The 25,795-nt window shown below is 45.8% G+C and overlaps 1 protein-coding gene across 1 annotated transcript; it reads right to left on the reverse strand.

The window, feature by feature from the left end:
- Positions 1 to 5,308: 5,308 nt before the first annotated feature.
- On the reverse strand, positions 5,309 to 25,479 carry LOC139169158 (uncharacterized). Its single transcript, XM_070754984.1, has 8 exons — positions 25,421 to 25,479; positions 23,287 to 23,483; positions 12,972 to 20,768; positions 11,880 to 12,014; positions 10,463 to 10,612; positions 8,376 to 8,483; positions 6,381 to 6,469; positions 5,309 to 5,733 (listed from the first exon to the last, which is right to left on the reverse strand). Exons 3-8 carry the CDS (start codon positions 20,754 to 20,756, stop codon positions 5,553 to 5,555), a joined length of 8,448 nt encoding a protein of 2,815 aa, XP_070611085.1. The 5' UTR covers positions 20,757 to 20,768; positions 23,287 to 23,483; positions 25,421 to 25,479; the 3' UTR covers positions 5,309 to 5,552.
- Between the last annotated feature and the right edge of the window lie 316 nt (positions 25,480 to 25,795).

The following is a 25,795-nucleotide window of genomic DNA, read 5'->3' on the forward strand; positions in this document are numbered from 1 at the left end:
AACCTGAGGAATTTCCGATGAGCCGGGTATACCGGTACATGTAGGTAGGCCTCTTTCAGGTCTATCGAGGTTAGCAGATCTCGAGTCCTGATTGAAGGTAGAATGGTCTGTAATGAGTGCATGTGGAATCTCCTGTACTTTATAAAGACATTGAGCTGTTTCAGGTTTAGTATCATTCGGTATCCTCCAGATGCTTTGGCCACGAGGAAAATTCGGGAATAAAATCCTTTCCCTTCCTCCAGTGGCGGCACCTGCTCGATTGCTTGAATCTCTAGCAAATGAGCCACTTCTTTGTGGATCTGTTGTCGCTTTAGAGGGTCCCGGATTAGCGGGCAGTGTACAAAACGGTGAGGGGGTTGACCTATGAATTCCAACCGTAGTCCGTCTGTCACGGTGGTTAGCACCCACCTGTCCGAGGAGGTCCTCCGCCAAGAGTGGCTGAAGTGTTGTAACTTCCCTCCCAGCGGCAGACTCCCGGCTGAGTCACTTTGAACGACGGAAGCCTCTCTGATTATACCCCCGAAAGGGCCGTCTGGTTGACTGGTAACCCCTCTGTCTGTCCTGGGAGAATCCACGGTCGCTCCGAAAGGGTTGCTGTGTATATTGGTTCTGGTTGAAGGGCCGCTGTGTCTGGCCTGAACCAGTAGGTGTCTCCCATCGAGGGTTCTGGCGGCGCGTGTAAGGAGTGAACCTCCTATCCTGGCGTCTGCTGGATCGAGGCAGGACCTTTTTCTTGTCCTTGTCTTCAATTAAGACCTTGTCTAGGATTTCCCCAAAGAGCATTGAACCCTGTAATGGGGCTGAAGCGAGGCGCCACTTTGACTTCAAGTCTGCTGGCCAATTACGTAGCCACAGAAGTCTACGAGAAGAGAGTGTGGTAGCCATGCCTCTGCTGGCGAACTTAGCCGCATGGAGGGTTGCATCTGCTGAAAATTCAGCTGCCGCCAGCAGCTTACTCAAGTCCTGGCGTAATCTACCCTCCTCTGGTCCAATTCGTGACTGCATTTCTTGGAGCCACATTATGGAGGCTCTGTTAAAGAAGGAGGCCGCGGCCGCTGCTCTGAACCCCCAGCCGGCCATCTGGTGGGTTTTTCGCAATAGAGTTTCCGCCTTCCTGTCCTCAGGTTTTAGGCTCTCTCCCGTCTCAGATGGTACTAGGGCACTGGAAACCAGTGTCACTACTGGTTGATCGATGGGAGGGAACTCCAAAAGTTTCTCCACCTCCTCATCAAACGTATAGAATTTGCGCTCCAGGTTTGATGGTCCCTGGGCCGCTGCGGGGTATTGCCACGGTTTCTTGACCCCTTCAATGAAAATGTGTGAAGCCGGAATAGAATCCGTCTCGGGTTGAGACTCCCTAAGCAGAGAAGCTGAAGTCTTTCCGGTGTCTTCCTCAGATGTCTTGGTTCCCTGAAGATTCATCACCTGTTTTGCCTTAAAAAGCAAGGTCCTAAACAGTGCTGGCTTGAAAAGACCTGCTACAGGCTGTTGCTCGGGTGGGTTCTCATCCTCTGAGAACTCGTACTCCTTGTCACTGTCCTCGCCAAAAACCGGCTCCTCTGATAGGGACCCCAGCCCCGAGGGGGGCGGTGCTGGCCAAAGGTTCCTTGTCTGAGGTGCAGCTCGGCGTGCATACTGGCTAGACCCTGCGGTCACCCCCTGCGAGTATATCTCAGCCATTAACTCCTGCATATCTGGGGGCACATGTTGCCAAGACCCCTGCTGGGACCGCAATCCGGCCGCCGTGGGGGTGAAGGTGGCTGAAGGGGGTTGTGCGCCTCGTCTTGCTGGCCCCACTGACTCAGGTCGTGTCCAAGACGGGGAGGGTGATGGTGCCGCTTGAGGTATAGAGAAGAACTGTCCATCTGGTGACCAATCACCTTCCTGGAAGGCCCCTGTAGGCCCATAGGCTGATTGCGGGGTCATAGGGTCAGGAGTGGTTACCTGCCGCTGAGTCAAGGGCACCACTGAAGGAGAAGGCTGTAAGGCCGCCTCTAGCTTCTTTTCTAGCGCCTTTATGCGCTTCTCTGCCTCTTTAAGTGAAGCTGCTGAGGCTGGGGAGTGAGAAGCCTTGGATTTCTCTTTGGTCTTCCCCTTTTCCTTCTCTTTAGGGCCCGCCGGAGACCCAGCTTTGCTTTCCCCGGCTTGTTTCTCCATTGTACTCACTATTAGCACTTCGTTTTAATCACCGAGCCCGAAACCTCTCCTTAGCACCTCGTCACTCCAGAAAAAATGGCGACCGGCCACCCTGTTGGTACTGCGCCTGCGCTCTGGAGCCCGAAGCTCTCTTGGCGCCCTCCAGCTGCCGGAAGCCCTTCCGGTCGGCGCGCTTCTCGCTCCCTTGGGGGCTACCCAAGATGGCGGCGCCCAGCGCTTTCGCGGGTTTTCCCCGCTTCCTTACGCTCACCGCCCGAGGAAACCATGCCTGCCGCCGCTTCCCCGGCCCCCTCGGACCTCCTGGGGGTCTCCCGGATCCTGCCTCTTCCGAGGCTCCGTGGCGCTCTCGGCGGCGGTGGCGGCGGCGGCTATATTCAGCTCTCGCCGCTTCACAGCTGATGGGGCTACCGCTCTTCCCAGCGGAGTCCCCTGGGGTGCCTCTTCGCCTCGGACCTCCCAGTGGGGGGGGCGGACCCCCCCACCTTCGGCCCGCAGCCCTCGTTTGACCGCGGAGGCCAGTGACTCCGGGCTGAGGTGCTCCTCTTGGGGGCAGATCCCGCGGAGGGAAACAGCCCCTAAGGAGATTGGTGGGGGTGTTGTCCTCGGAGGACAGAGACCCCTTCCTCCAACGCAGTTCCATCTGGAGAGGAGACAAAAACAACACATTAAACAAGGTAAAAAACAATAATTTACTCTAAGCAAAACTCAGTATGACTCTACTCTTGGACTGAGTTTTTAAAACTGAGGCTCATGGGAGACTGTTGGGGCGGTGCCTATTTATTATGTTAATTTTTTACTCAGTCTCTACCAATAGGATTGGTTAAATACCCATGTTGGACTCTCCTTCCAGATGCAGTGGAGAAATGGAATCTGGGAGACCCATGTGTGGCTTTTCTGTGCCAGCTAATTATCGTCTGAGAACAGATATCAAGCTCATCGCTATTTCTCCTTTGACCACACAGCTCTCATTTTTATTGACTCGTGTTGAGTTGGCAGGCAGCCTGGTGATAAGACGTTCCTTCTTTTCGGTTGGTAATTCATCCTTATAAACTAATTAGTCCCACATCTAACTCTGATCATCCATCACTCACATTATACAGTTGATTTCCGCACTTGCCTATCACAAGACTTGCCCTTATATAGCCAGAAGGTGTGGTTAATTGTTCTACAGAGCTATTCATGCATAGATCTTTTCTTGTTCAGCCATTCCTGCCTGCTAATAGTTCTGCGCACTCTTGCATCAAGGAGAGGCTCTATCTCTTCTGAGTCACTCATGTGCACGTCTGAAGGTGCAAAGGCCCTGGTTGGCTTTCAGACTCTGACCCCACATCCCTTCCAACCTCCTCACTATCAGACGTGGGCGCCAAGTACACTGGCCTAGGATACCAACCCACATCCATCTCTCGATCCTCAGAATCCGTGATCAGTTGAGCAGGACGTGGAGAGGCCACAACAATTCCCGAGTCCACACATTGTACAATTCTATGAAATAAGACGGCAATAACCACATCATGGTGCACATCATGGATCAAATCACCTACAAGAGGTTGTAGATGATCTGAAGCAATTTGAACGTCAGCTTGAGGTTCCCTTTGGATTCCTAACACGAAATATGGAGGATGGAAGTGAGTGGCTGTGAAGACGCACCATTCTGGCTATGGGATCTTCCTAAAAACCCTTGACTATATAGTCTGTTTCTTCTGGGGTCATTCCAGATGTGATTCAAGTGTTTTCCAGAAGTAAAAATTTTGGGATGGGTAGGGAGGGAAGAGGTTGGCAGGATTCCATATGGATTCAAAGCCTCTTTTAGAAGATTTGTATTGTTGGGAAAACTGTTGAACCACTGTCGAGAACATCCCAGGAGTGGGTGGGGGGGGTTTAAATGGCTGTGTTTGGGATGAGTGGACAATGAATTAAAGACAAATGAATTTTGTTTTTGTCACTCATGGACGACAACATTGTGCTGAAGATATCTTGCAAACAAGAACACAATGCAGAGGGTGAAAAAGGAAATACAGTGGTACCTCATGATACGAACTTAATTGGTTCCAGGAGGAGGTTCGGAAGGTGAAACGTTCGGAAGACGAAACAATGTTTCCCATAGGAATCAATGTAAAAGCAAATAACGCCTGCAAATCCTTCAGGAAAATCTCAAACTTTAGAAGGGAGGCGAACAGAAGGCAGGGAGGGGCAGCTAAAGGGGGTGGGTGGAAGAAGCAAGGCTAGGCTAAAGGGTGAGTGGGAAGGAAGAAAGGCAAGGGGGGCGCCCCTCCCTTTTCTTTCTTCAAAAGACACCCTTTCAGTGCCTCTGCAAGCACGCTGTTCTCCTACTTTTTTAAATGCAAACTCTTTCCCCCTCCAAGCCGGCCCCCCATTTTCTTTCTTCAAAAAATGGGGGGAAAAGAAACTCCTTCATCCCAGCAGCAGCGGCTTGGGTTCATAAGGTGAAAATAGTTCGGAAGAAGAGGCAAAAAAATCTTAAACACTGGGTTCGTATCTTGAAAAGTTCATTAGAAGAGGCGTTCGTAAGATGAGGTACCACTATATTTTCATCAGAGTATTCCTATACCTAAAAAAGAAATCCAACTAGGTTATTCTTACCCAACTGTGACCAGCCTTTCTCCCTTTTATTCTTTCTGTTATTGTCCACCAAAGCAGATTGTCTTCTTTTCTTTCTCTTTTCTTTTTTCTTCCTCTCTCCTTTTCCCACTCTTTCTCTTCCTCCTCCTTCTCTTCTGGTTTCCTCTTATTCTTCTCCCATTCTTCCTCCTCCTCTTCCTCTTTCCCTTGCTTCCTCCTCCTCTTCTCCTTCCTCCTCCTCCACCATCATCTGTAGGTTATTGTCGATTATTGCCAACGATATGAAAAAACCTATCATGTCAATAAAGCATCTCATCCTTCTGTCTTATTTAAGTCTAGAGGTTATTTGTTCTAATCTCTGTGTGTCTAGGGCAAAGAGCAAAATGTGGGTTAACTATCCATGTCTATAAGAATGTGGAATGCCCTCTGGGGATATGATAGGATCAAACCTACGTGCCTGGTTAAGGCAACCCACTCCTTGGATTAGTTTAAGGAAATAATTATCCATTTAAGCTTCCGTTTACCTAAGGTAATTAAATTCCTTCTGTTTGTCAAAGGTAAAAACTAATTAGATACCCCTCTGTTTATTTAGCAATTGTACCTTGTCAGGATTTTGTCTGTATGCTATGTGTGACATATTAACCATTTGCATTGTAATTAGGTTAAGCAAAGGGTTAATACTTTATATTTACATACACAAGAAACTTGTAATAAATAATAAACTTGCAGGTCCAGAGACAGAGAGCTTCTGAACACGAGGCATCATTTCTGAACATTTCACCTCTACCTCCACCACCATTCCGCCTCCCTCCTCCTTATTCTTCTTTGGGAACCCTACGGCAGATGTGAGAAAGAGCCTCCAAATTCACTCGGTCTTTGGGGGATCCTGAGCAACAGAGGTTTCCTTGTTGATGCTCCTCTGCCCGTCTAAGTGTGGGTTTCTCCTCCCTACGGGCCACCAGTGGGTCCAGAAGCTCCTTGAACTTCAGAGTATTCCTGTAGGAGGGAGAGAGAGAGAAAGAAAAAGTTGGGTGTCAAGCCGGTGCAGAAGTTGGGGATAAATTAACGGCTTGCTACACTATCTAAAGAAGGTCTGATGTTGATGGGAAGTTGGGAGGGGGGATTTTCAGGAGGGAACAGATGCAGCCACAAAACATTCTTGCGAGGGGTTCAAGGACATCCCATGCCCACCCACCTGGGTGGAAGTGTAGGAAGGACTGGCTACGCTGGGACAATCTGAGTGGGCAACATGACAGGTTTGTGGGTGGGGGGACGAGGGATGTGTATGTTCAACTGGGTGGGAAACTCAGCAGACCTAGTCATGGGTAAACCTCCTCCTACAGAGCGAGTCATGCCTGCTTGCTGCCCTGCGTACTCTAGCATCAAGCAGAAGCTTCTCTTCTTCTCCTGAATCATTCATCACAGGAAGTGCAGAATGTCCTGGTTGTTGTCCAGACTGTGACACCATGTCCTCTTCACTGTCAGTGCCAGGAACATGGGAAGCCAGGAACACAGGACATTCTCTGAGTCCATGACTGTACAGGATGCGAGCGAACCACAACACTGAGTCAATGAAATTGGGGGGTGGTTTATGGAAGAATCTGTGATGCAGATAGACATCCACATCCAGACACGCTCCTTACCTTTCTCTCTTGGACTGCATGATGTAAGTTCGTTCTCTCTTGATCTTCTCCAAATGGGTCTTCACGGCCATTTTCTGCCCAGCTTCATCCTGCCAGAAGGGAAAAATCCAAGAGTTAGTCCCAGCTGCCCACCCTTGTTGGGGTCTAGGGAAGAGACCTCCTGTTAAGGTTCCAGGTAACATCCAAGCTAAGTCCGAGTCCAAGTCAAAGTACTCCTCAAAGTTCCAATTTATTGCCGGAGTCATCCTGACACCTACACTGGGGAACCTGAATCTGAGTTTGAAAGTTCACATCCCTTGTCTCCTCACCTACAAACCCGTCATTCTGCCTACTCAAGTAGTGGCAGTGTGGCAACTCCTTTTTCTGCTTCCGTCCAGGTGGTGGACATAGGATGGCCTTGAACCTCTCGAAAGAATGCTTTGTGGCTGCATCTGTTCCCTCCTGAAAATAACCCTTCCCAAGTTCTCATCAACATCAGGCCTTCTACAGACAGTGTTGCAAGCTGTTGAACTACAGAGTAAAAGGTATTAGCTTACAGCCCTAGGCTCTTTGAGGTGTGATGTCACTTCCAGGCAGTATAAAGGAATGGGATTGTGGGAAATGAGGCATGGAGACTCTAGAACACCATTCTATGGAAGAGACATAAAACTGGGGGTGTGCTTGAATGAAGTTTTAAAACCATGATTTCTGCTTCAAAAAGACCATCTTTGTTGGACACTGTGCTAGGGAAAGTTTTTGGTGAGCTAACGCATAAGTAAATGAATGGGCTTTATCTCAGGAATGCAGATAAGACTGAGTTTCTGGGTCTCTTCCCGGACATAGATTACAGCTAGCTCTAAAGAGAAAAAAATAACTGCTTCTGTGCTTTTTTAAACCCTGCATTTTATCATGTATGCCTGATTTAGAATAAAGAGTGGGATTTTATCATAAAATAAGTGATTTCTGAATTGGGGTTCACTCCGGAGGTCCATGCCTAGAACAGCCAGAGTCCCAGAAATAGATAAACATAGCAATTAATTAGTAGACTGAAGTAGGTTTTCCTGTGGTCGACTTGCATAACTTGACTGGAAGCTGAGAGCTCATCAAGAAAGCCAAAAATGTCCCTTTAAAACACAAGCTGAAAATCAGGAATGAAACTAGGTGTCTAGTATTGAACAATGTTGTTCTCTGCACCAGAGTGACGCATGACTCCATCTTAAATAGCTTGAGGGTGTGGCCCAGTAATTAGCAGTGCTACTCATGAGTAAATCTCCTTCTGAGTAACCACTCCTGTTTCCTAAAGGCCCTGCGAACCCTAACATCAAAAAGAGGCTGCTCCTCTTCTCCTGAGTCACTCATCTCAGGAGGTGCAGAAGGCCCTGGTTGCTCTTCACCTTCTGACACCATGTCCTCTTCGTTGTCAGTCTCGGGTACCAGGAGCACAGGATGCTTGTACTGTGCTTCCACTGTCTCTGAGTCCTCTGGGGCCATGACTAATTGAGCAGGACGCAAGCAGACCACAACAGGGAGTCTGTTTCCAATGCACGCATGCACAGAGCTGCCAGAAAGCAAGAACAATTAAAGAGGAGAAGGGCTACTCGGGAGTAAGGCTTGGAGATAATTGGCCCCTCCCATCATCTGTAAAAGTGGAGCAAATGGATGTGCTGGTTGCGGGAAGCAACTTAGTTCAATTTGTGTCTCAGCATTTCGTTTCTGACTCCGTGTTTCCCGCAAAGCTCCTTGCTAATTGGTCTTTGGCAGCATGTCCGGAGAGATAAAGGTTGGTACTTATCAGCCTTCTTCCTAAAGACTTATGTTGGATTTATTAAATATTGTTTGGGACTTATTATGGCTGGGAATGAACAGAATTCACAGCTGTTAAAATAAAAGAGGTTTTTGGTACGCCCGTTTGTGTTTTATGATTTATCAGGAAACCTAGATCAGAACATTCCCTTCTCCCCCCCAAACATCAATTTATATTACCTCAATAATTTAATCCCATGGGAAAAACCATACCTGGCCTTTGGAGGTTGATGATGCCCGGGGCCATCGGTCTGCTGGATTATCTCTCAGAAGATCCTCCTTGGACCTCCGACATTTGGCTATCAAGAGTCGCTCCTGGAACTTAAGGGAGGAAGACCTTTCTTTCCATATTGCTTTTGGCAAGTTTTAGGGGTGTAATCAGTATCGGGCTCCTACCAGTATGGATGAAGATGCTGCATCAGTAGTAAAATTAGAGTTGCGTGTGAAGCTTTGTGTCTCGGCCATGCGTATGCTCCTATCCAAATGAGATTTTACTTCCGCGCATGTGCAGGAAGCAAAGTCTTGCTAGGGGGCGTATGTGTGTGCAAGATTTCAGAGATTTTTTTGCTTCTGTACATGCGCAGAAACACACACAAACAATTATTTTATTTATTTATTTACTTATTGTATTTATATGCCACTCATTCCGAAAAGGTCTCAGAGCAGCTAACAAGTAAGATAAATACAACAATAGTAAAATAGAGAAATAGTAAAAACAACAACAATAAGAGTATCACCAAAATCTCTCTCATGCGTGCTGAAGACCCACCTATGTCGCTAGGCATGGGGTCCTTGAGGTATCCCCAGTGTTAAGTCTGTATATAACCAATGTAAAACTCTGTAAAAGAAAATACCTTGTAAATACTGTTTAAACTATGAATAAACCTTGGCCGCGTCTGATTGGCTAAGACGCACGGCCGTTTCTTTTAGGCGCGAGCCTTAAAGGTATAAAAAGGGCTGTTTTGACACTGACAGCTCAGATGCGTTCCTTGCTGAAGTCACTTCGAGAGAGCTGAATAAACGGAACCATCTTGTACTTCTTGTCTGAGTCTCATTCATTTCACTGGCGACGAGAGAACGAAGAATCCACGAGTCAAGCATGAATCATCTCCAGATCGGCCGGGCTCCCGACTACTTCGACCCCGAGAAGTCGTCTTGGGACGCCTACATGGCGAAATTTGAAATCTTCACCCAGGCTAATGGGATTTACTTATGTATGGTAGGATTGAATTGTATGGTTTTTATTGATATGGGTTTTTAGATGCTGTTTTTAAGTATTGGATTTGTCACATTTTTTATTGCTGTTGTGAGCCGCTCCGAGTCTTCAGAGAGGGGCGACATACAAATCTAATAAATAATAATAATAAAATCTTGTTCATTACTCCAGTATTGGAGGCTTTAAAGACCACTTGTCTTGGACAAGGGGTTGGACTAGAAGACCTCCACGGCCCCTTCCAGCTCTCGGATTCTGTCAAATGGGTCAACGGGAAATACCCCAGTTCCCGGCAAAGAGGGGGGGCCGCTTCTCCTGGGTCTGAGATTTGTATGCCGCCCCTCTCCGAAGACTCACAACAACAATAAAAACAGTATAACAATGGAACAAATCTAATAATAAAATTACATTACAAAACCCCAACAATTTAAAAACCATACAACACATACATACCAAACATAAAATATAAGAAAGCCTGGGGGAGATGTCTTAATTCCCCCATGCCTGGCGATATAGGTGGGTCTTGAGTAACTTGCGAAAGACAAGGAGGGTGGGGGCCATTCTAATCTCCAGGGGGAGTTGATTCCAGAGGGCCGGGGCCGCCACAGAGAAGGCTCTTCCCCTGGGGCCCACCAAACGACATTGTTTGGTCAATGGGACCCGGAGAAGGCCAATTCTGTGGGACCTTATCGGCCGCTGGTATTCATGTGGTAGAAGGCGGTTCTGGAGGTATTCTGGTCCAATGCAATGAAGGGCTTTAAAGGTCATTACCAACACTTTGAATTGTGACCGGAAACCGATTGGCAGCCAGTGCAGGCCACGGAGTGTTGTAGAAACGTGGGCGAATCTAGGAAGCTCCATGATGGCTCTCGCGGCCGCATTCTGCATGATCTGAAGTTTCCGAACACTTTTCAAAGGTAGCCCCACATAGAGAGCGTTGCAGTAGTCGAACCTCGAGGTGATGAGGGCATGAGCGACTGCAAGCAATGACTCCCTGTCCAAATAGGGCCGCAACTGGTGCACCAGGCGAACCTGGGCAAACGCCCCCCTCGCCACAGCCAAAAGATGATGACCAGACGATGCTCACCCGTAGAGCTTGGCGCTCCTTATCCCGCCAACGGCGACGTTCGCCCTCGGCCTGTGACTCCGCCAGTCGCTGCAGCATGTCCCGTTTGTCCTGGGGGGAGAGCCAGATGTTGGCCTTTTCCCGAGTGGGCGGGCGAGGGGGCAGCGGAGGCTGGTGGGGGAAGGAAAGGTAGGTCAGGAGGAGGCAGGTGAGACCAAAAAGGACTGAATAATGATGCTGACAGCAGCAGAGGAAAGACGGGCTTCTTTGAGGAATAATTTTAGGAACAAAGAACAGATGGGACATATGTGAAGTGATTTTTTGCCCCATTTTACGGCCTTCCTTGTCTCCGTTGTTAATTGAATCACTGCACTTGATGCTAATAGCAGCGTATGAAAAGGAGGTTCTGTGTCAAGTGCCCAAGAAACCAGGAGATTCACACCATTCAAGTGAGTATGTTCAAATGTCCCTGAGTTATGACCGCAATTCAGCACAAAATCTATGCCGTGAAGGAAGGAAATTTTTTAAAAAAATTATTTAAAATTTTAAGTGAAACACTTGTGTTGTGGTTCTCTGGCACCCGGTGAGATTAGTCGAGGACGCAGAGACAGGGGAGACAAGGTATAGGCGTCCTGTGTTTGACACCTGAGATTGAAGATGAAGGAGCCTCTTCTGGATGCTAGAGTGCGCAGGGCATCTAAGAGACATGAGTGGGTTTCTAGGAGGAGATTTACGCCTGAGTAGCACTCCTGGTTATTGGGTCACGCCCTCACACTATTTAAGTGTGAAGCACACCTCTTTGTAGAGAATAACACAATTCATTTTGGAAACATCTTGCGTCGTCTCTTGAATTCGGCTTGTGTTTCAAAAGAGCACATTCTTGGCTTTGCTAATGAGCTTCGGCATATCAGTTAACTTCTGATATCTAGGCCTTTGAACTCTTGCTTCACCTGGTAATTATTATTGTGTTTATCTCCTCTCTAGGACTCGGTCTAGCTGATAAGACTTTGCTGAATTTGGTTCTCCTTTGGAAAAGACTTTTAAAAGACTGAGACTTTTGTAAATATTAGATCCTTTTATTAGTTATACAATTGGTGTTCATCTGATTATTGGGGGCTTGGTGCTAAGAAATAACAATTTCTTAAGTTCGCTCCATTTTCCTTTCATTGTTAAGTGAATAACTGTGTTTGTTAAGCAAGTGACACGGTCATTAAGTGAATCTGGTTTCCCCATGGACCTGTGAAAAATGGACATATCATTTATTTTTTTCAGTGTTGTCGTAACTTTGAATGGTCACTAAATGAATTGTTTGTAACTCAAGGGCTACCCAGTGATGTTGGACCTGTCCTTCCCAACCCCTTCATTGAACCAGGCAGCTGAAATTCTGGAAAATATTGGCAGCCCCAATGAATGAGAGCCCAAGAACTTGGTAGCTCACCTGTCCTTCCATTCCTTCCCCATGAAAGCCGCCGATGGCCTTTGGGTTGGGTTCACTTGGCCAGGGTTGATCCGTTGACTTCTCCAAGGATGGAGAGTCCCCAGGACAGGTGACTCTGATGCGGACATTGTCCTCCTGAGAAGAAGAAGAAGAAGAAGAGGAAGAAGAGGAGGAGGAGGGGAGGGAGAGGAAGGAGAAGGGGAAGAGGAAGAAGGAGAAGAAGAAGAAAAGAAGAAGAAGAAGAAAAACTAAGTAGGCAGGAACCCTCAAAGTCAGTCTGGTCATTGGGTGGACACAGTGGAAGGTTTGAGGGTTATGTGGAAAGTGAGGTTACAAGGCCCGTAGCTCTCGCAGGGAATGTTCGCGGGGGTAGTTGGTATGACTATCGTGTAGCGGGAAGCCAGGGAAGAGAATGAGCAGTGCCAGGGGTCAGTAGATCATGAACTGGCATTGTGGGGAAGGTTAGCGATGAGCAACCTCATTCCGTTTCCCAGCGGTGTGCGCTGTCATGCGCTCCCTGAATGCGAAGGGCAGGAACGCTGCTGCAATGGGGGCCCAAGATTTTTCTCGCCGATCGCTGAGTTTTGAATTTTTTGGCTGAAGGAGAATGGGTGTGATGTCACTGCCTTGATTGACGTTTGCTCTCTGGAGTGTGGTGATAAACCCAAGTTTCATCTCCTGTCACTCTACAGTTGAGAAAAGCCTCGCCTTCAATCTCGAAATGGTCAAGAAATTCTCGGACAGCCCTGACTGTTGATTTTGTGTGCTTCCGTAAGCATCTTGAGCACCCATCACAGCAGTGTTCCTGCCCTTTGCATTCAAATAGTGCATTACAGTGCACACTTTGCGCTTGGAGGGAAATGGAAAGAGGATGCTCCTCTCTGACCTTCCCCACCAACGCCAGTTGATGATCTCCTGACCACTGGCACTGCTCGTTCTCTTCTGCTGGCTTCCTGCTACACGATACCAACTTCCCCCGTGAACATTCCCCATAAGAGCTACAGGCCTTGTAATCTTACTTTCTGGATAACCCTCGTATCTCCACCTGAATCCCAGTTTAGTGCATGACGGCTAAATGATAGATCTTCTTACCGAAGATGACGAAGAAGGCTGGTCCGCATCGAAAGAGGTCTCGATGAAAATGTCCACGTTGAGCGAGCTGGGCTCCCACATCGTCTCACTGGGCTTTCCATGGCTGGTGGGAGAGAGCAAAGTCATAGCTGTGGTTTCTGTGGTCTTCTGCTCCCAGAATCTCTGCAGTCTTCTGCTGTCATCTTCAGGCTCACGTTCTGCCAGGTTCAACAGGCCCTTCTCATGGGTTGAGCGATCCCTTGGTTGAGTTCCTTCAGCCCCAAGAGTCCTTGCCTTTCTCCATTCCTGAAAAGCTTGGTTCTCCTTCATCCGTTGAAGCTGAAGAGACCCCAGTTTTTGGTCCTTCCATGATTTTAGCTTCCTTCGTTCTTGGAGCTTTAACCTCACATACTTCTCCTGATAATGTTGGTCTACTTGCTGGGCCTTCTCTTTCTGAGCTAAAAGAATGCTCTGGTTTTTCTGTTTTGTGACAAATTCCTGGCTTTGGGAAGAAATGGCTTCTGCTTGGATGTTTAATGGTCCTTGAGATATAGATCTACTACTTTTAGTGGCCACCTCTTTATCCAAGGAAGGTAAGAAACCTTCTATCGTTTTTGTTTTCTCATGTTGGAACTTCTGAGTCCTCAATAATGACTGAGGTTCAAGGGATTTAGATTTTGCCATTAAAGCTTCTTGCATAATTGAGGGATGGTCCTCTTGTAGCTCTGTGACCATTGGTTCTTTCTCTCTCACCTTCCCTTCAAGGCTAATGGGCTCCTGAAGATCCATGATCTTTGCTTCCACATTTTCCAGTGACTGAAGCAAAGGACGATCTTTCATCCCAGGAACCATAATTGGTTTTTTGGACAAGTCTTCTTGGTGTTGGACCATTTGTGGTGCCTTCTTCATTGGTGACCTCATGCTCCTCACCGACTCCTTTTTTATTCCTGGCATCCAGTCAGGTCCTTGGCTTTGGGAAGATTGAAGCTGCATCTTAGAAGCTTCAGAGAAATCCCCTGTTGATGGTGATGGCTGTGGAGATGTTGCTGAGCTCAATTTCTGGTGCTTGAGAACTTGAGAACCTCTATTTATTTGGGGTTCAGCTGGCATCTGCTGCTGTGGTTGACTGGAACCTTTAGCACTTTGGGGGCAAATGGCCTTCCCATCCTTTACTTCCTGCAATGGACTGAGGGTACTTAATTCATTATGCAACCTTCCTAGTTCCTGAAGAAATTTAAGACCCAACTGTGGACTGTCACAAGGTAGAACAACGTGAGGTATACTGTGCTGTGGAACTACTGTATCTTCTTGTTCCTGAGGAGGTTCCTGGTTTGCATGTAGAGATATCTTGGATTTTATGGACTCCATCTCTATTTCGTGAACTTCTCTTGGGCAGCTGGGCTGTCCTGTAGATTGCCCAATGCTTTCAACATTTGCTATCTCCTGATGTTGAAGAACTTCAGGGTTACTTATCTCCTGGATTATTTGTGGCGTTGGTACCTCAAATCTCTGCAGCAGCAACTGCCTCTCGACATACAACCTGTGCCATTCTCCAGGTTCTTCTTTCCCCTGGACATCCTGGATTTGAGGATCGACTCTGCTTGTTTGTTCCTCGTATCCAAATTCCTTGGATTTTCTCAGTGGGTTCTTGAGAAGAGGAGGACTTTGTAGATTTCTTTCTCCCTGGTGATCAAGATCCAGTGGTTTTCTAGGTCTTTGAGATTCGGATTCTATCGGCATGCACTGATCGATAGAAAGAGGCTCCTTCAAACTCTGGGAATTAGCCAGAAGTTGAGGAGCTTCCTTGTATTCTTTGGAACAGAACATCTGGATATCCTCGATTTTGTCAGAAGTTGTGATTTCTCTCTCGTGCTTCAGCAGTTCTTGGAACTTTTGAGCTTCCTGCTCCATGTGCTCTGTTTTCTGGTCAGCACAACTATTTTCTTCCCGTTGGCCAATCTCATCTTTTGAAATAAGGTCCTCAATGGGTTGGGTTTCGGAGTAGATCATTGGAGTCTTGCATTTCCATTGTTCATCTTGGAGACTTCTTTGTGGTTGAGACAGATTGGCTGAAGGCATCTTCTGGGGTTTAGAATAATCCAACTCTCCCAAAAGTGACTTTAGACAGGGCATTTGATATTCTCTAAAGTCAAGAGACTTAGATTTTCCCAGGGGCCACCAGATTGATAGAGTTCCTTTCTCTGCAGACCCTAAGGACAACGGTGTGACGGGTTTCACATGTTCCCCAAATTCAAGAGTTTCTGGTGTCGCTGAGTGTTTTTCTGGTTGAAGAACATCTGGAGGGTTTAAATCTCTGCTTCCAAAATACTCTGGATTACTTTGCAGAGAAACATCTTCCTGAGGAATTCCTGGTGACTGGACAACTTCAATTATTTCCTGTCTTTGGAACTGCTGGGCCTGGTCATCTTGAGGATTTAAGGTAGCTGGCTTATTTTGGCCAAGTTCTTCCTGAGATTGTGAGTCCTTCAGTTCCTTTTGCGTAGGGCATCTGCTCTTATTCTCCTGCAAAGACATATTAATCCCCTGTGATGACATTTGATCATCAAAGATCTGAGGAGGTTCCTTCATGTTTTCTTGAGATCGGGAAATGTCTGGTTTTTTCAACGCATGAAGCAGGACAATATTTGCTTTGGGAAATTCCAAAGATTTTGATTTCCTGAATGTATCTGGCAAAGGATAGGAGATATCTTGGGCAAGCAAGGTCTGAGGAGATCTTTGCAGGTTTCCTTGCATTTCAGGGTGACTATCTTCTATGCCAGGTTCACAATTCTCTGCTTCATGGTGTCCCTGTAAGCAAAGCATCTTGGAGGTTGTGGTACTTTGGGGTTTGGAGCTCTGGAGCTGAATTATTTCTCTGAGTTCCGGGCTCTGCAAGGAACATGAGTCCATCTCAAGAAGTTCTGATGTTTGCGTCGATGAATTCTGGAGAATGGAAGGGTTTTTAGAAGCCGATTCATGAGACTGCAGTAGTTGTAGATTCTTTTCTTGAGATGGAGACTGTGAATCTATCTTTTCCTTGTCTTTCTTTGGAAGGTGTTCCTGAATCTTCAAGGCTTCGGTTGTTTGAGTTTGAAAAGAGCCTTTCTTCGGTGGTTCCTGGGCTTTCAAAATTTGAAGCTCCCCTAAGTCAAAGGACTTGGATTTCCCCAATGGTTTTTCCAAAGGTAAGTCTACTTCGATCTTACTCTGCTCTTCAGAAGGGTCAAGAATTGGTAAGTCTTCCTGCTTGACTTCCTCCCATGTCTCATCATGGACTGGTTCCTTTGGGTGAAGAACCTGGGATCCATTGAGAAGCCCACATTGTTCTGTGTCTGCTTTCAACCTCTGGAGTTGTGTGGGTGAAGGTGAGGGATCTAGAGAATTCACCTTCCCAAGCATATCCAGAGTTTGATGGTCATGCGAATGAATCACTTTAGATGACTCGCAGAGCTTGGATATCTCTTCCTGTCCCAAATCCTTGGGCTTCATGGGAGTAAGTGTCTGTTGTGTCACCAAGAATCCCTCTCTACTCTCAACATCTCCTTCTAAAGATTCTTCAACTGACACCGGTTCTCTATCCTTCAGCAGATAGATCTCAAGGTCTGGAGGACTTCCCTCGGGACCTTGACATGATTTTGCTTTCTCCTGGGCCAGATACTGAAATGCTTCTGAGACTGAAAGCCCAGGGCTGGTGGTCTCTACTTGAGGAACAATTTCAAGGGGGTGGGAAGGTTCTAGACCTATACATTCCTGGGACTGAAGATGATCACCTGCTGTCACACTTCCTTCGACTTGGAAGGATTCCTTCTGCGGTTGAGGAGCCTCTACTACTTTCTGCAATTTCTTAGCAGAAGATACAGTTTGACTCCTTGGATGTTGTGCTGCTGACTCACTCTGGAGCCCTTCTTGTCGTTGTGTCCCTGGACTGTAAGAACCAAGCTCCTGAGGTTGAGGAGAAATGTTATATAGTATTCCATGGTGAGCTAACTCCCAAACCCACCAAAGAAGAGGAGAGGTCTCCGGACTACCGCATTTTGCATGCTGAAGATATTCTGTTTTTCTTTCTGAAGCTAGCGGAGATGTTAAGGCACTTATATTCTCTCCATGTGATCTCATGTGTTCTAGTTTCTCTGGTTCTTCTAGAATTTCATCACTCTGACCTTGTGGAATGTCTAGATCTTTCAGTTCTTGAAGCTCCAGGATCTGAACGACCTTTGAGTTCTCCAGAAGATGCTGCATTGAAATGGAATCCAGAGTCTGGGTATAAACGGACTGGAATTGAGTGACCACCTGCTCCCCCAGATCTGTTGGGTAATACACCTGTGGAACTTCATGCCTCTGGGTTCTTTGGGATTCTGGTTTCATCTGTAGCTTTTCTGATAGTGGGATCACCTCTAAATTTGAGCTCTCCTCTACATGGGAAGCCTGGGGATCCTGCTGAGAACTTGGCAAGGCGGCCTCTGAGGAGCTCCCCTGAAAACCCTGTGACTTGATTAACTCAAATGATTTTGACTTTATTTCTAAGACTCTCCCCAACAAAGGAGAAGGTCCAAAGCTTCTACTTTCCTCAGGATGAAGAAGTGTTTCCAAAAACTTCATTTTGCAAGTCACAGAGCCCTGTTGATCTTCCAATTCCATTTCTGAATCCTTTATCAGTTCCACAACTTGTTGCGGCATTTCGGAAGGTTTTGGCTTTTCTTGTGAGGTTATCCAGGTTTGAGACAATTCCGTCTGTCTTATTGTTTGGCCCATTAAGACTTCTCTTTCACTCAAGGAAGGAGAGATACTCGTCCTGGGCCCAGCTTCTTGAAATTGAAGGATTTCTGAATTATTTACTTTGGGGGACTGTGACTGTTGAGGATCAGTAGGTAGGATACCCCCACTCTGAAAGAGTCCCATCTTGGACTTATCTGGAGGAGACTCAACTTCCTTGTTGAGGTCTTGAGAAGAAGCAACATCAAGACCTTCCCATTTTTGAAGAATAGAAGATTCGAACTCCATGTCGGCTCTTCTCCACAATGGAGCCATCGGTGACACCTTCACTTCAGGAGCTTCTATGGCAGACGATGTCCTCAACTCAAAAGACTTTGATTTCTGTCCCATGAACCCCCACAGAAGAGGAGGCGAATCTAGACTTCTGTATTCCTGGAGTTGCTGGACACATACCTCTTTTTGCCACTGATTTCCTTGAATCTGGACTTCCCCCAGAATATCTTCCTGTCGGAAGGATCCTGAATGCTCCAGCAATTCTAGCTCCCTCTGTGTGATATCTTCTGGTGGAAGCTTTTGAAGCCCTCCCCTTGGAGGTTCACAGGACGAACGATTCTCCAGCTCCCCTGTTTCTCCTGGGCGTTTCTCTCCAAGGTTTACTTGTTCTGCTGCTATTTCTAGAAGTGCCTCTGGTGTTGTCTCTCCTTGATGGTGAAATCCCAGAAGGTCAGTTTGTACGCATTTCTCTGCTAAGACAACCTTTTCTGCTTGGGACTGTGGTGTTCCTTCCCATTGCTTCAAATTCTGGAGATAAAGGATGTTGGACTTCTGGAATTTTTGGTGTTCTATTTCCACCAGTGATCCTTCTTCTCGTTGAACTATCAATGCTCCCTTTGTTTCCTGGGGAAGTTGAAGGACAGGCATGTCCTTCTTGGCCATTCTCTGGATAGTAGCTTGTCCTAGTTGTGGGCCTAGAAGAAGACATGGTTTCACTTGTTCAAATGACTTTGCCTTCTGCCACAAGAAGCTCCACAAAAGAGGTGGACTTTCAGAACTTCTGAAATCCTGAGACACAGGAAGATCTTCTTGCCTACATGAAACCAACTTCTGGATCTGTTGTTTCAGTGATTCTCTCAAGGTAAGAGATGGACAATCCATCTGAGCTTTCTGGGAGTGGAGCCTTTCTCCACCAATTCCTTCTGTCGCTCCTGAGATACGAAGCTCCTGTGATTGACTTGCAGCTTGCAATCTTGATCTCGTGTCCAAGTTTGGAGACTCTCCTTTCCTTGCCAAATCGATTTGGAACCCTGGTTCCTTTTTAGCACCTTGTGATCTGCTGAGATCAGTTGGAAGCTTCTGAGAGGGAAGAGAATCTGTGTCCATCAGGTTCTGTGCTGGAGGGTGGGATGATGGTATCTCCTTCAATGGAGCTCCTTGCTTCTGAAAATCCAACTTCTTTAGCATAGGTGCCTTGGACATTTCAAGTAATGGTCCTGATATCTCGACTTCTTCTTCTTTGCATGTTGGAATGCCTAGGTGCTGGAGAACCTCTACCGAATCAGGTAACTTCAAAGATCCTCTTTCTGAAATGTTATGACTTTTCACCTTTTCCCATTCCTGAAGTTGATGGTGTTTATTTTCCAGTAGGATCTCTGCAGAAACATCTGATTCACTGGCCCTTGTCTGCAATAGCTCTCGAGGTTCAGGTGAGTTGGATTTCTTGAGAGGAGGCCCTTGACAACGAGCTAATTCTAGGACCTTCGGATCCGGACGACAAATGTCTTTTGAAGGTCCCTTCATTTCTGCAATGTGAAGAACTGATGGTGATCCTTCCTGGAGATGTCTGAAAAAGTCAAATCCCTCCCAATCCTGGGCCTGAGGTGTTTGTGTGCTTTGAGTGTGGAATGTTTTCTCACTCCCACCATCTCGTGAGTCCAATTCTTTCTCAGGTTCTTGCTTCCCTTGGAGAGAAATGTGAGTTATCATCTCAGTATCTGTTTGAACGGCTTCTGTTTTGCTCTGTAGAATAGCCTGGAGTCTATTTGGGCTTGGTTGGGAATGTACATTTGCCATCTGTGTTTTCTGGGAAGGATGTGTCTGCAGATTCTCTGATAATAATTGGAGAGAAGTTTCTGTGTCTTTTGATCCTTGGAACAGCAGGCTCCATGGTGTTACAACCTCTAAGCACCCCAAAGACTTTGACCTCTTTAGTCTCCTAGGATGCAAGTTATTTACATTCAGTCCATGGAATGGATCTTCTTGAGAACTTTCTTCTTGAGTATCGCACTCCTTTTTCTCAGGAAGAGTTTGGCCCATGTCAGGAGTTACTAAAGCCTGGGAGATCTCTAGATCTTTCGGTCCTTGGTGTCCGCAAGGTTCCCAAGGTTGAGAAATCTCTTCCATCCTCTGTAAAGTTCCTGAACATTCAAGACTCTCCTGTTGTTTAGATGTGGTCTGAAGACCATCAACTTCTCCTTTACTGGTAACTTCAGATTCCTTCTCATCAGAGAGCTCTGGAATATTTTGAGGTTCATGAGATACCTCCTTTGGGAGACCGAGAACTTCTGGATCTTTCTGGTATTCATTTTGCTTTTGGGACAACTCAAGAAGTCCAGGACCAACCAGCTTCTGATCACCTTCTGCCTTCCTAGATGGGGTTTCTACATGCTTCTTTTCCTGGGGACCTCCAGACTGCAAATCTTTCACATTTGTATCTTCTTGGAAACCCTGCGGAACATGACATGATGATGGTGATCCCTGAAGCCAATGTGACTCCTGTGGTTGTCTTTCAGCCTGGAGGACATTAGCATCCATCCGTACAGTGTCTTGGAGCCTGAGGTCTTCTCCTCTGGCATTTGTCCTTTGAAGACCTGGTTCTTCTAACCTGCTGCGTGAAGAGTGTCCTGGACCTTCCAATTGTGACTCCACTTTCTCATGGACTGGAAAACTTTGCAAAGTGGTCCAGAAATGCTTCTTGACCCAACTCTTGTTCACTTCTTGAGCACTCTCTGAAAACTCTCTTTGCAGCATGGATTTCATGGAGAAGGCCCTGTTGTCTGGGGGCTCCATCTGAGGAGAAAAGGGCTTTCGGTCCATCACCAAAGCGTCCTGAAAAAGAAACACATGGAGTTTTATAAATCTACTTATTTTTTGGGATGTTCTTATTGTTTTTATTACACTTTTACAAAAGTGTATTAATGTATGGGCAGAGTAATCCTTGTTTACCAAGGTTGTGCACACACAGAAACGTTTAGATTGAGATTAGTTGTGAATAACTATCTATGGAGAGGGGCGGCATACAAATCTAATAAATAAATGAATGAATGAATGAATGAATAAATAAATAAATAAATAAACTACTCAGCCACACACTGATATACTAGCTTGAATTAAAGTTTACTTCGAGAAATAACATCTTCATATAAACAGTCTAAAGTCACACACATAATAAGTCAGAATAACAATCCAAATATTACCAAGTACAAAGTCTTTCTTACCAGTTGTCTCTGTCATAATCAGCAAAGATATTAAGCCTGAACACATTTTAGCTGTAATATATAACTACAATACACAGAGATTGCAGAGAAAATGCAGAGCAAACGTAATAGTGAGTAGCCATTAAAAGTGAGTAGCCAGACAAAGAGAAACAGAGAGAGTGACTCATATGAATAAGCTATAAATTCTAGCTCCCCCTTGTGGCAGTCTGCGAGACATGCAGTCAATATATTGCCAATCCAACAGTTATGGAGAGAGTCCTAACAAAGTGTTTGAATTGTTTTATAATTTTAGAATCGCAAGTCGGTTTGGACCGGTTTGTGCGAACCGGTGGTGGAAATTTGGCCCCCTTGGCCAAACTGGTAGTGATGGTTGGCTTGCCATGCCCCCAAACCAGTTCCACGGTTGCCGCTGCTTGAAAGCATCTGGCAAATAACCCTCTGTGAATGCACAAAGGCTTCTGTGCATACACAGAGTATCAGTTCCCAGAGGTAATGCATGTGCTAAGTGCGCACTTCTGACGCGATGCACACACTTCCAAACTAGTAAGGAAGGCAAGAAAAACCCACCACTGCTTGGGACATGACACATCTTGTCTTGTCTTGTCCTGCCGGCAACTTCAAGAACCCCCCTCCCCCCATCTCAGAGAGCATTATAGACACTCCATCAAGAGACACCCGTAGGGCAGAGGCCACTTATGGTTACATATTTATTTATTTGCATCCTGCCGTTATTATGTTTTGCAACTAACTGGACGATTAGTCTTGGCTTTGGGGAAGAGGCACCTGATCTCCAAAACTTTATGGGATGAAAACTATTAGGATTCTGTCCATAACTGTTGGGTTGGCAATATATTGACTGCAGATGTTGCAGACTGCCACAAGAGGGAGCTAGAGTTTATAGCTTATTTCTCTGAGTCACCCTCTCTTTTTCTCTTTGTCTGGCTACTCACTGTCAATGGCTACTCACTGTTAGGTTTGCTCTGCAATCTCTCTGTATTGTAGCTATGCACACCAGCTAAAATGTGTTTAGGCTTGGTATCTTTGTTTCCTGAGCATGACAAAAACAACTGGTAAGAAAGACTGTACTTGGTAATATTTGGATTGTTATTCTGACATTTGTGTATGACTTACTTATTAGTTATTATTTACAACGAATCTCAGTCTAAACATTTCTGTGAATGCACAATTTTGGTAAACAAGGATTACTCTGCTCATACATCTAGAAATACAATCTTTAGTCTCTGCAGCTAAAGTCATCTCAGTAGATTTCTTGGACGGGCTCCTTATAATATTTATTTATTTATTCATTCATTCATTCATTCATTCATTCATTCATTCATTCATTCATTCATTCATTCATTGTTAGAGCTGAAAGGGACCCTGCAGGTCATCAAGTCCAACCCCCTGCCTGAGCAGGAATCCTAAAGCACCCCAGCCAAGTGGCAGTGACCAATCTCCTCTTGAAAGTGTCCAGAGTTGGGGAGTTCACAACCTCCGCAGGCAGGTTGTTCCACTGGTTGATCGCTCTGACCGTCAGGAAGTTCTTCCTTACTTCTAGGTTGAATCTCTCCTTGGTCAGCTTCCAGCCGTTGTTCCTCGTCCGGCCCTCTGGTGCCCTGGAGAATAGAGTGGCCCCCTCCTCTTTGTGGCAACCCCTCATATACCTATATACAGCTATCATGTCCCCTCTGGCCCTCCTTTTCTCTAGGCTATCCATGCCCAGTTCCCACAATCTTGACTGTGGAAAGCTGTGAACGTAAGAATCTAAGAAGAGCCCTGCTGAAACAGGCCACAGCCCATTGAGTCCAGCATTCTGTGTCCCACAGTGTCCCACCAATTGTACATGGGGATCTTGAGCAGAAAGAGAAGGCAAAACCCTCTCTTTCCCTTGACCCCCAAGGACCCTCTGGGTGAAGAAATATTTCCCTTGCTTTGTCCTCGCTTTCTTCCCTATGAGCTTTAGGGAGGGCCCCCTCATCCTAGTATTGTGTGATAGAGAAAATGATTTTTCTCTATCCACCTTTTATATCCTATGCATGATTTTATACACTTCGGTTAAGTTGCTGTCTTTCAAGGCTGAAGAGACCAAGGCGTTGCAACCTGGTGGATGAAACATCTCTCTCTCTCACCCTCCTGCTGGTGATTTGGGCCAGCTTCTCAATGGTCCATCTCAGCTCCTCCACCTGCTCCTTCTGCAGGGCCACCAGCCTGGCGACAGCACCATCCCACCATGGGGTAGTCTCAGTTGGCGACGGTTCCGGGGGCAGCCTCAGCCCCAGATGGGTGGGTTCCTCTGCCCCAAGAGAGGTCTCTCCACTGTTATTTCCTGCGGGAGAGAAGAAAGTCATTCCCGGGTGAGGGAAGGTGTTAGTGCTATGTACATAACTAGTTGGGTTTGGCAATATATAAACTAAACCAACAATGTATGCTTACATGTATTAGAACACTGTTGCTTTAAGAGTTAGTGCTAGAAACACTAGGAGCCAGAAGCATGATTCTCTCTCTTTCAGCTATTTCTATTTTGTCTTTGTAACTATACTGAAGTGTGTGTTCAAATGCTGGTTTATGTAAGCTAAGCAAGTAAGGCTTGCTTGCTTGCTTGTTTGTTTGTTTGTTTGTTTCCTTCATTTTTGTCGGCGCTGCTTTGAACCCCAGCAAGGGGAGCCTCAGGGAAATCCCAGCACTTCGGCTGGCAACAGAAGGTGGCGGCTCAGGTTCGTAAGGTGAAAAGAGTTTGGGAGAAGAGGCAAAAAAATCTTAAGCACTGGGTTCATATCATGAAAAGTTTGTATGAAGAGCGGTTTGTAAGACGAGGTATCGTATTTTATTCTGCTATTCTGTAATTTATTATTCTGTTATTATTATTCTATTATTCTGTTATTCTGTTATTCTATTATTTTGTTGTTTTGTTATCATTATTCAATTATGATATTTTGTTATTTTGTTATTGTTATTCTGTTATTCATTACTCTGTTGGTATTTGGTTATTGTATTCTATTTTGATTGTTATTTTTTGTTATTTGGTTATTGTAGTCTATTGTTATTGTTATTCAGTTATTTTGTTATTGTTATTCTGTTATTTACTATTCTGTTGTTATTCGGTTATTGTATTCTATTCTGATTGTTATTCTGTTATTCTGTTATTGTTATTCTCTTATTCTCTTATGGTTATTCTGTTATTTTGCTATTCTGTTGTTATTCGGTTATTGTATTCTATTTTGTTATTGTTATTCTGTTATTTTGCTAATCTTTTATTCTGTTGCTATTCTGTTATTTTCTTATTCAGTTATTCTATTCTATCCTGTTATTGTTATTTTGTTAATGTTGGTCTGTTGCTATTCTTTTATTTTCTTATTCTGTTATTGTTGTTCTATTACTTTGTTATTCTCCAGTTCTTTTGTTCCTCACTGGTGGCCTGCTAGGGTTTTGAGATGCTGTCAAACCATTTCCCCCCAATCCTACACAGGTCCTTCCCTCCCCCAAGACAGGCCCTCACCCTTGCCCTGTTGAACATCCGCTTGTTGTTCTGGTGTTCCTGTGTTGAAATCAGCCCATATTATGCTCAGTTATCACTTTGTGAGGACAACCAATTCTCGGAGGATCCGGGAAGTAAGATAGGGACCTCGAAGGGACGTGTGCCAATTGGGGCCACCTGGAAGCCTTCCGTTCTCCATAGGCTTTCTCCAAAATTTCTTTGGCTGCGTAACTGAAATGTTTCTTTGATGATAGGTTAGCAAAGAAGAAATAAAAGAAAGTTGCATGTAGTGAAGGTAAATTTGTGGACATAGAATTGTATGGTTAAGAAAGTAAACAAATAAGGGTTTGAAAAAAGAAGGAGGATAATTAAAAGAAGTAAGATGATATTAACAAAGTTTTTTAAAAGAGGAAAACATGAATGGAGTTTAAGAGAGAGATCTTATACAAAAACCGAATGTGAGCCATGGATATCTAGCACCATAAGATAAACCAAGAGGAAAAGAGTGAGCTGTCAAGATTGATAGCATGTCTTTTTCCTTTTTTTTGGTCTTTTCTTCTTCTTCTTCTTTTCTTTTTTTCTTTTTTTTTGGGTATTTTTGTTTAGATGTGTTAAGAATAGAGTAGAATAGCAGTCGGCATGAACCTTAAATGGACTCTGGGTGAGGGCAGAGGACAGGAAGGCCTGGAGGAATATCGTTCATGGGGGTGGCAGTGGGTCAGACACAACTTCACAACTAACAACAATGATGACTTTGTAGACTTCAATCTCCGCTTACGAAAGCCTACCTTCTCCGAGGTGGATGGGCTCTGTGCCGGGGTGGCCTTGTCCCTGGGCAGCTTTTGGTTCAACTGGGACCATCAAGGACGCGATGAGAGAACTTCGGTCCCTCTCCTGATGGCGCAGAAGTTGGTCCAGCACCACCTGCTTTTGGGGGAAGAGACAACAGGTGAGGTGGGCTTCACAGTTGATCAGTGGAACGACTTGCCACATGAAGTTGTGGGGGCTCCAACGCTGTTCAGTTTTTAAGAAGAGATCCAACAGTCATCTGTCTGGCATGGTGTAGGGCCTGTTGCTTGATCAGGGGGCTGGATTAGAAGAGCCCCCCAAGTCTTTTATTCTATCCTGCCACCCATTTCTAGGTGCCACTGGGGACATCTTGG

This window comes from Erythrolamprus reginae, chromosome 6 (genome assembly GCF_031021105.1).
Source record: "Erythrolamprus reginae isolate rEryReg1 chromosome 6, rEryReg1.hap1, whole genome shotgun sequence".
Taxonomy (NCBI): Eukaryota; Metazoa; Chordata; class Lepidosauria; order Squamata; family Dipsadidae; genus Erythrolamprus; species Erythrolamprus reginae.

Excerpts from the sequence above, each read along its gene's own strand:
- LOC139169158 (XM_070754984.1), bottom strand. The coding sequence starts at position 20,756 with ATGGACCGAAAGCCCTTTTCTCCTCAGATGGAGCCCCCAGACAACAGG. Across the intron at positions 10,613-11,879 it reads GGGAAGGAATGGAAGGACAG|CCTCCGCTGCCCCCTCGCCC; the intron begins GTGAGCTACCAA and ends TTCCCCCACCAG. Across the intron at positions 8,484-10,462 it reads AGGAGCGCCAAGCTCTACGG|TTCCAGGAGCGACTCTTGAT; the intron begins GTGAGCATCGTC and ends TCCTCCCTTAAG.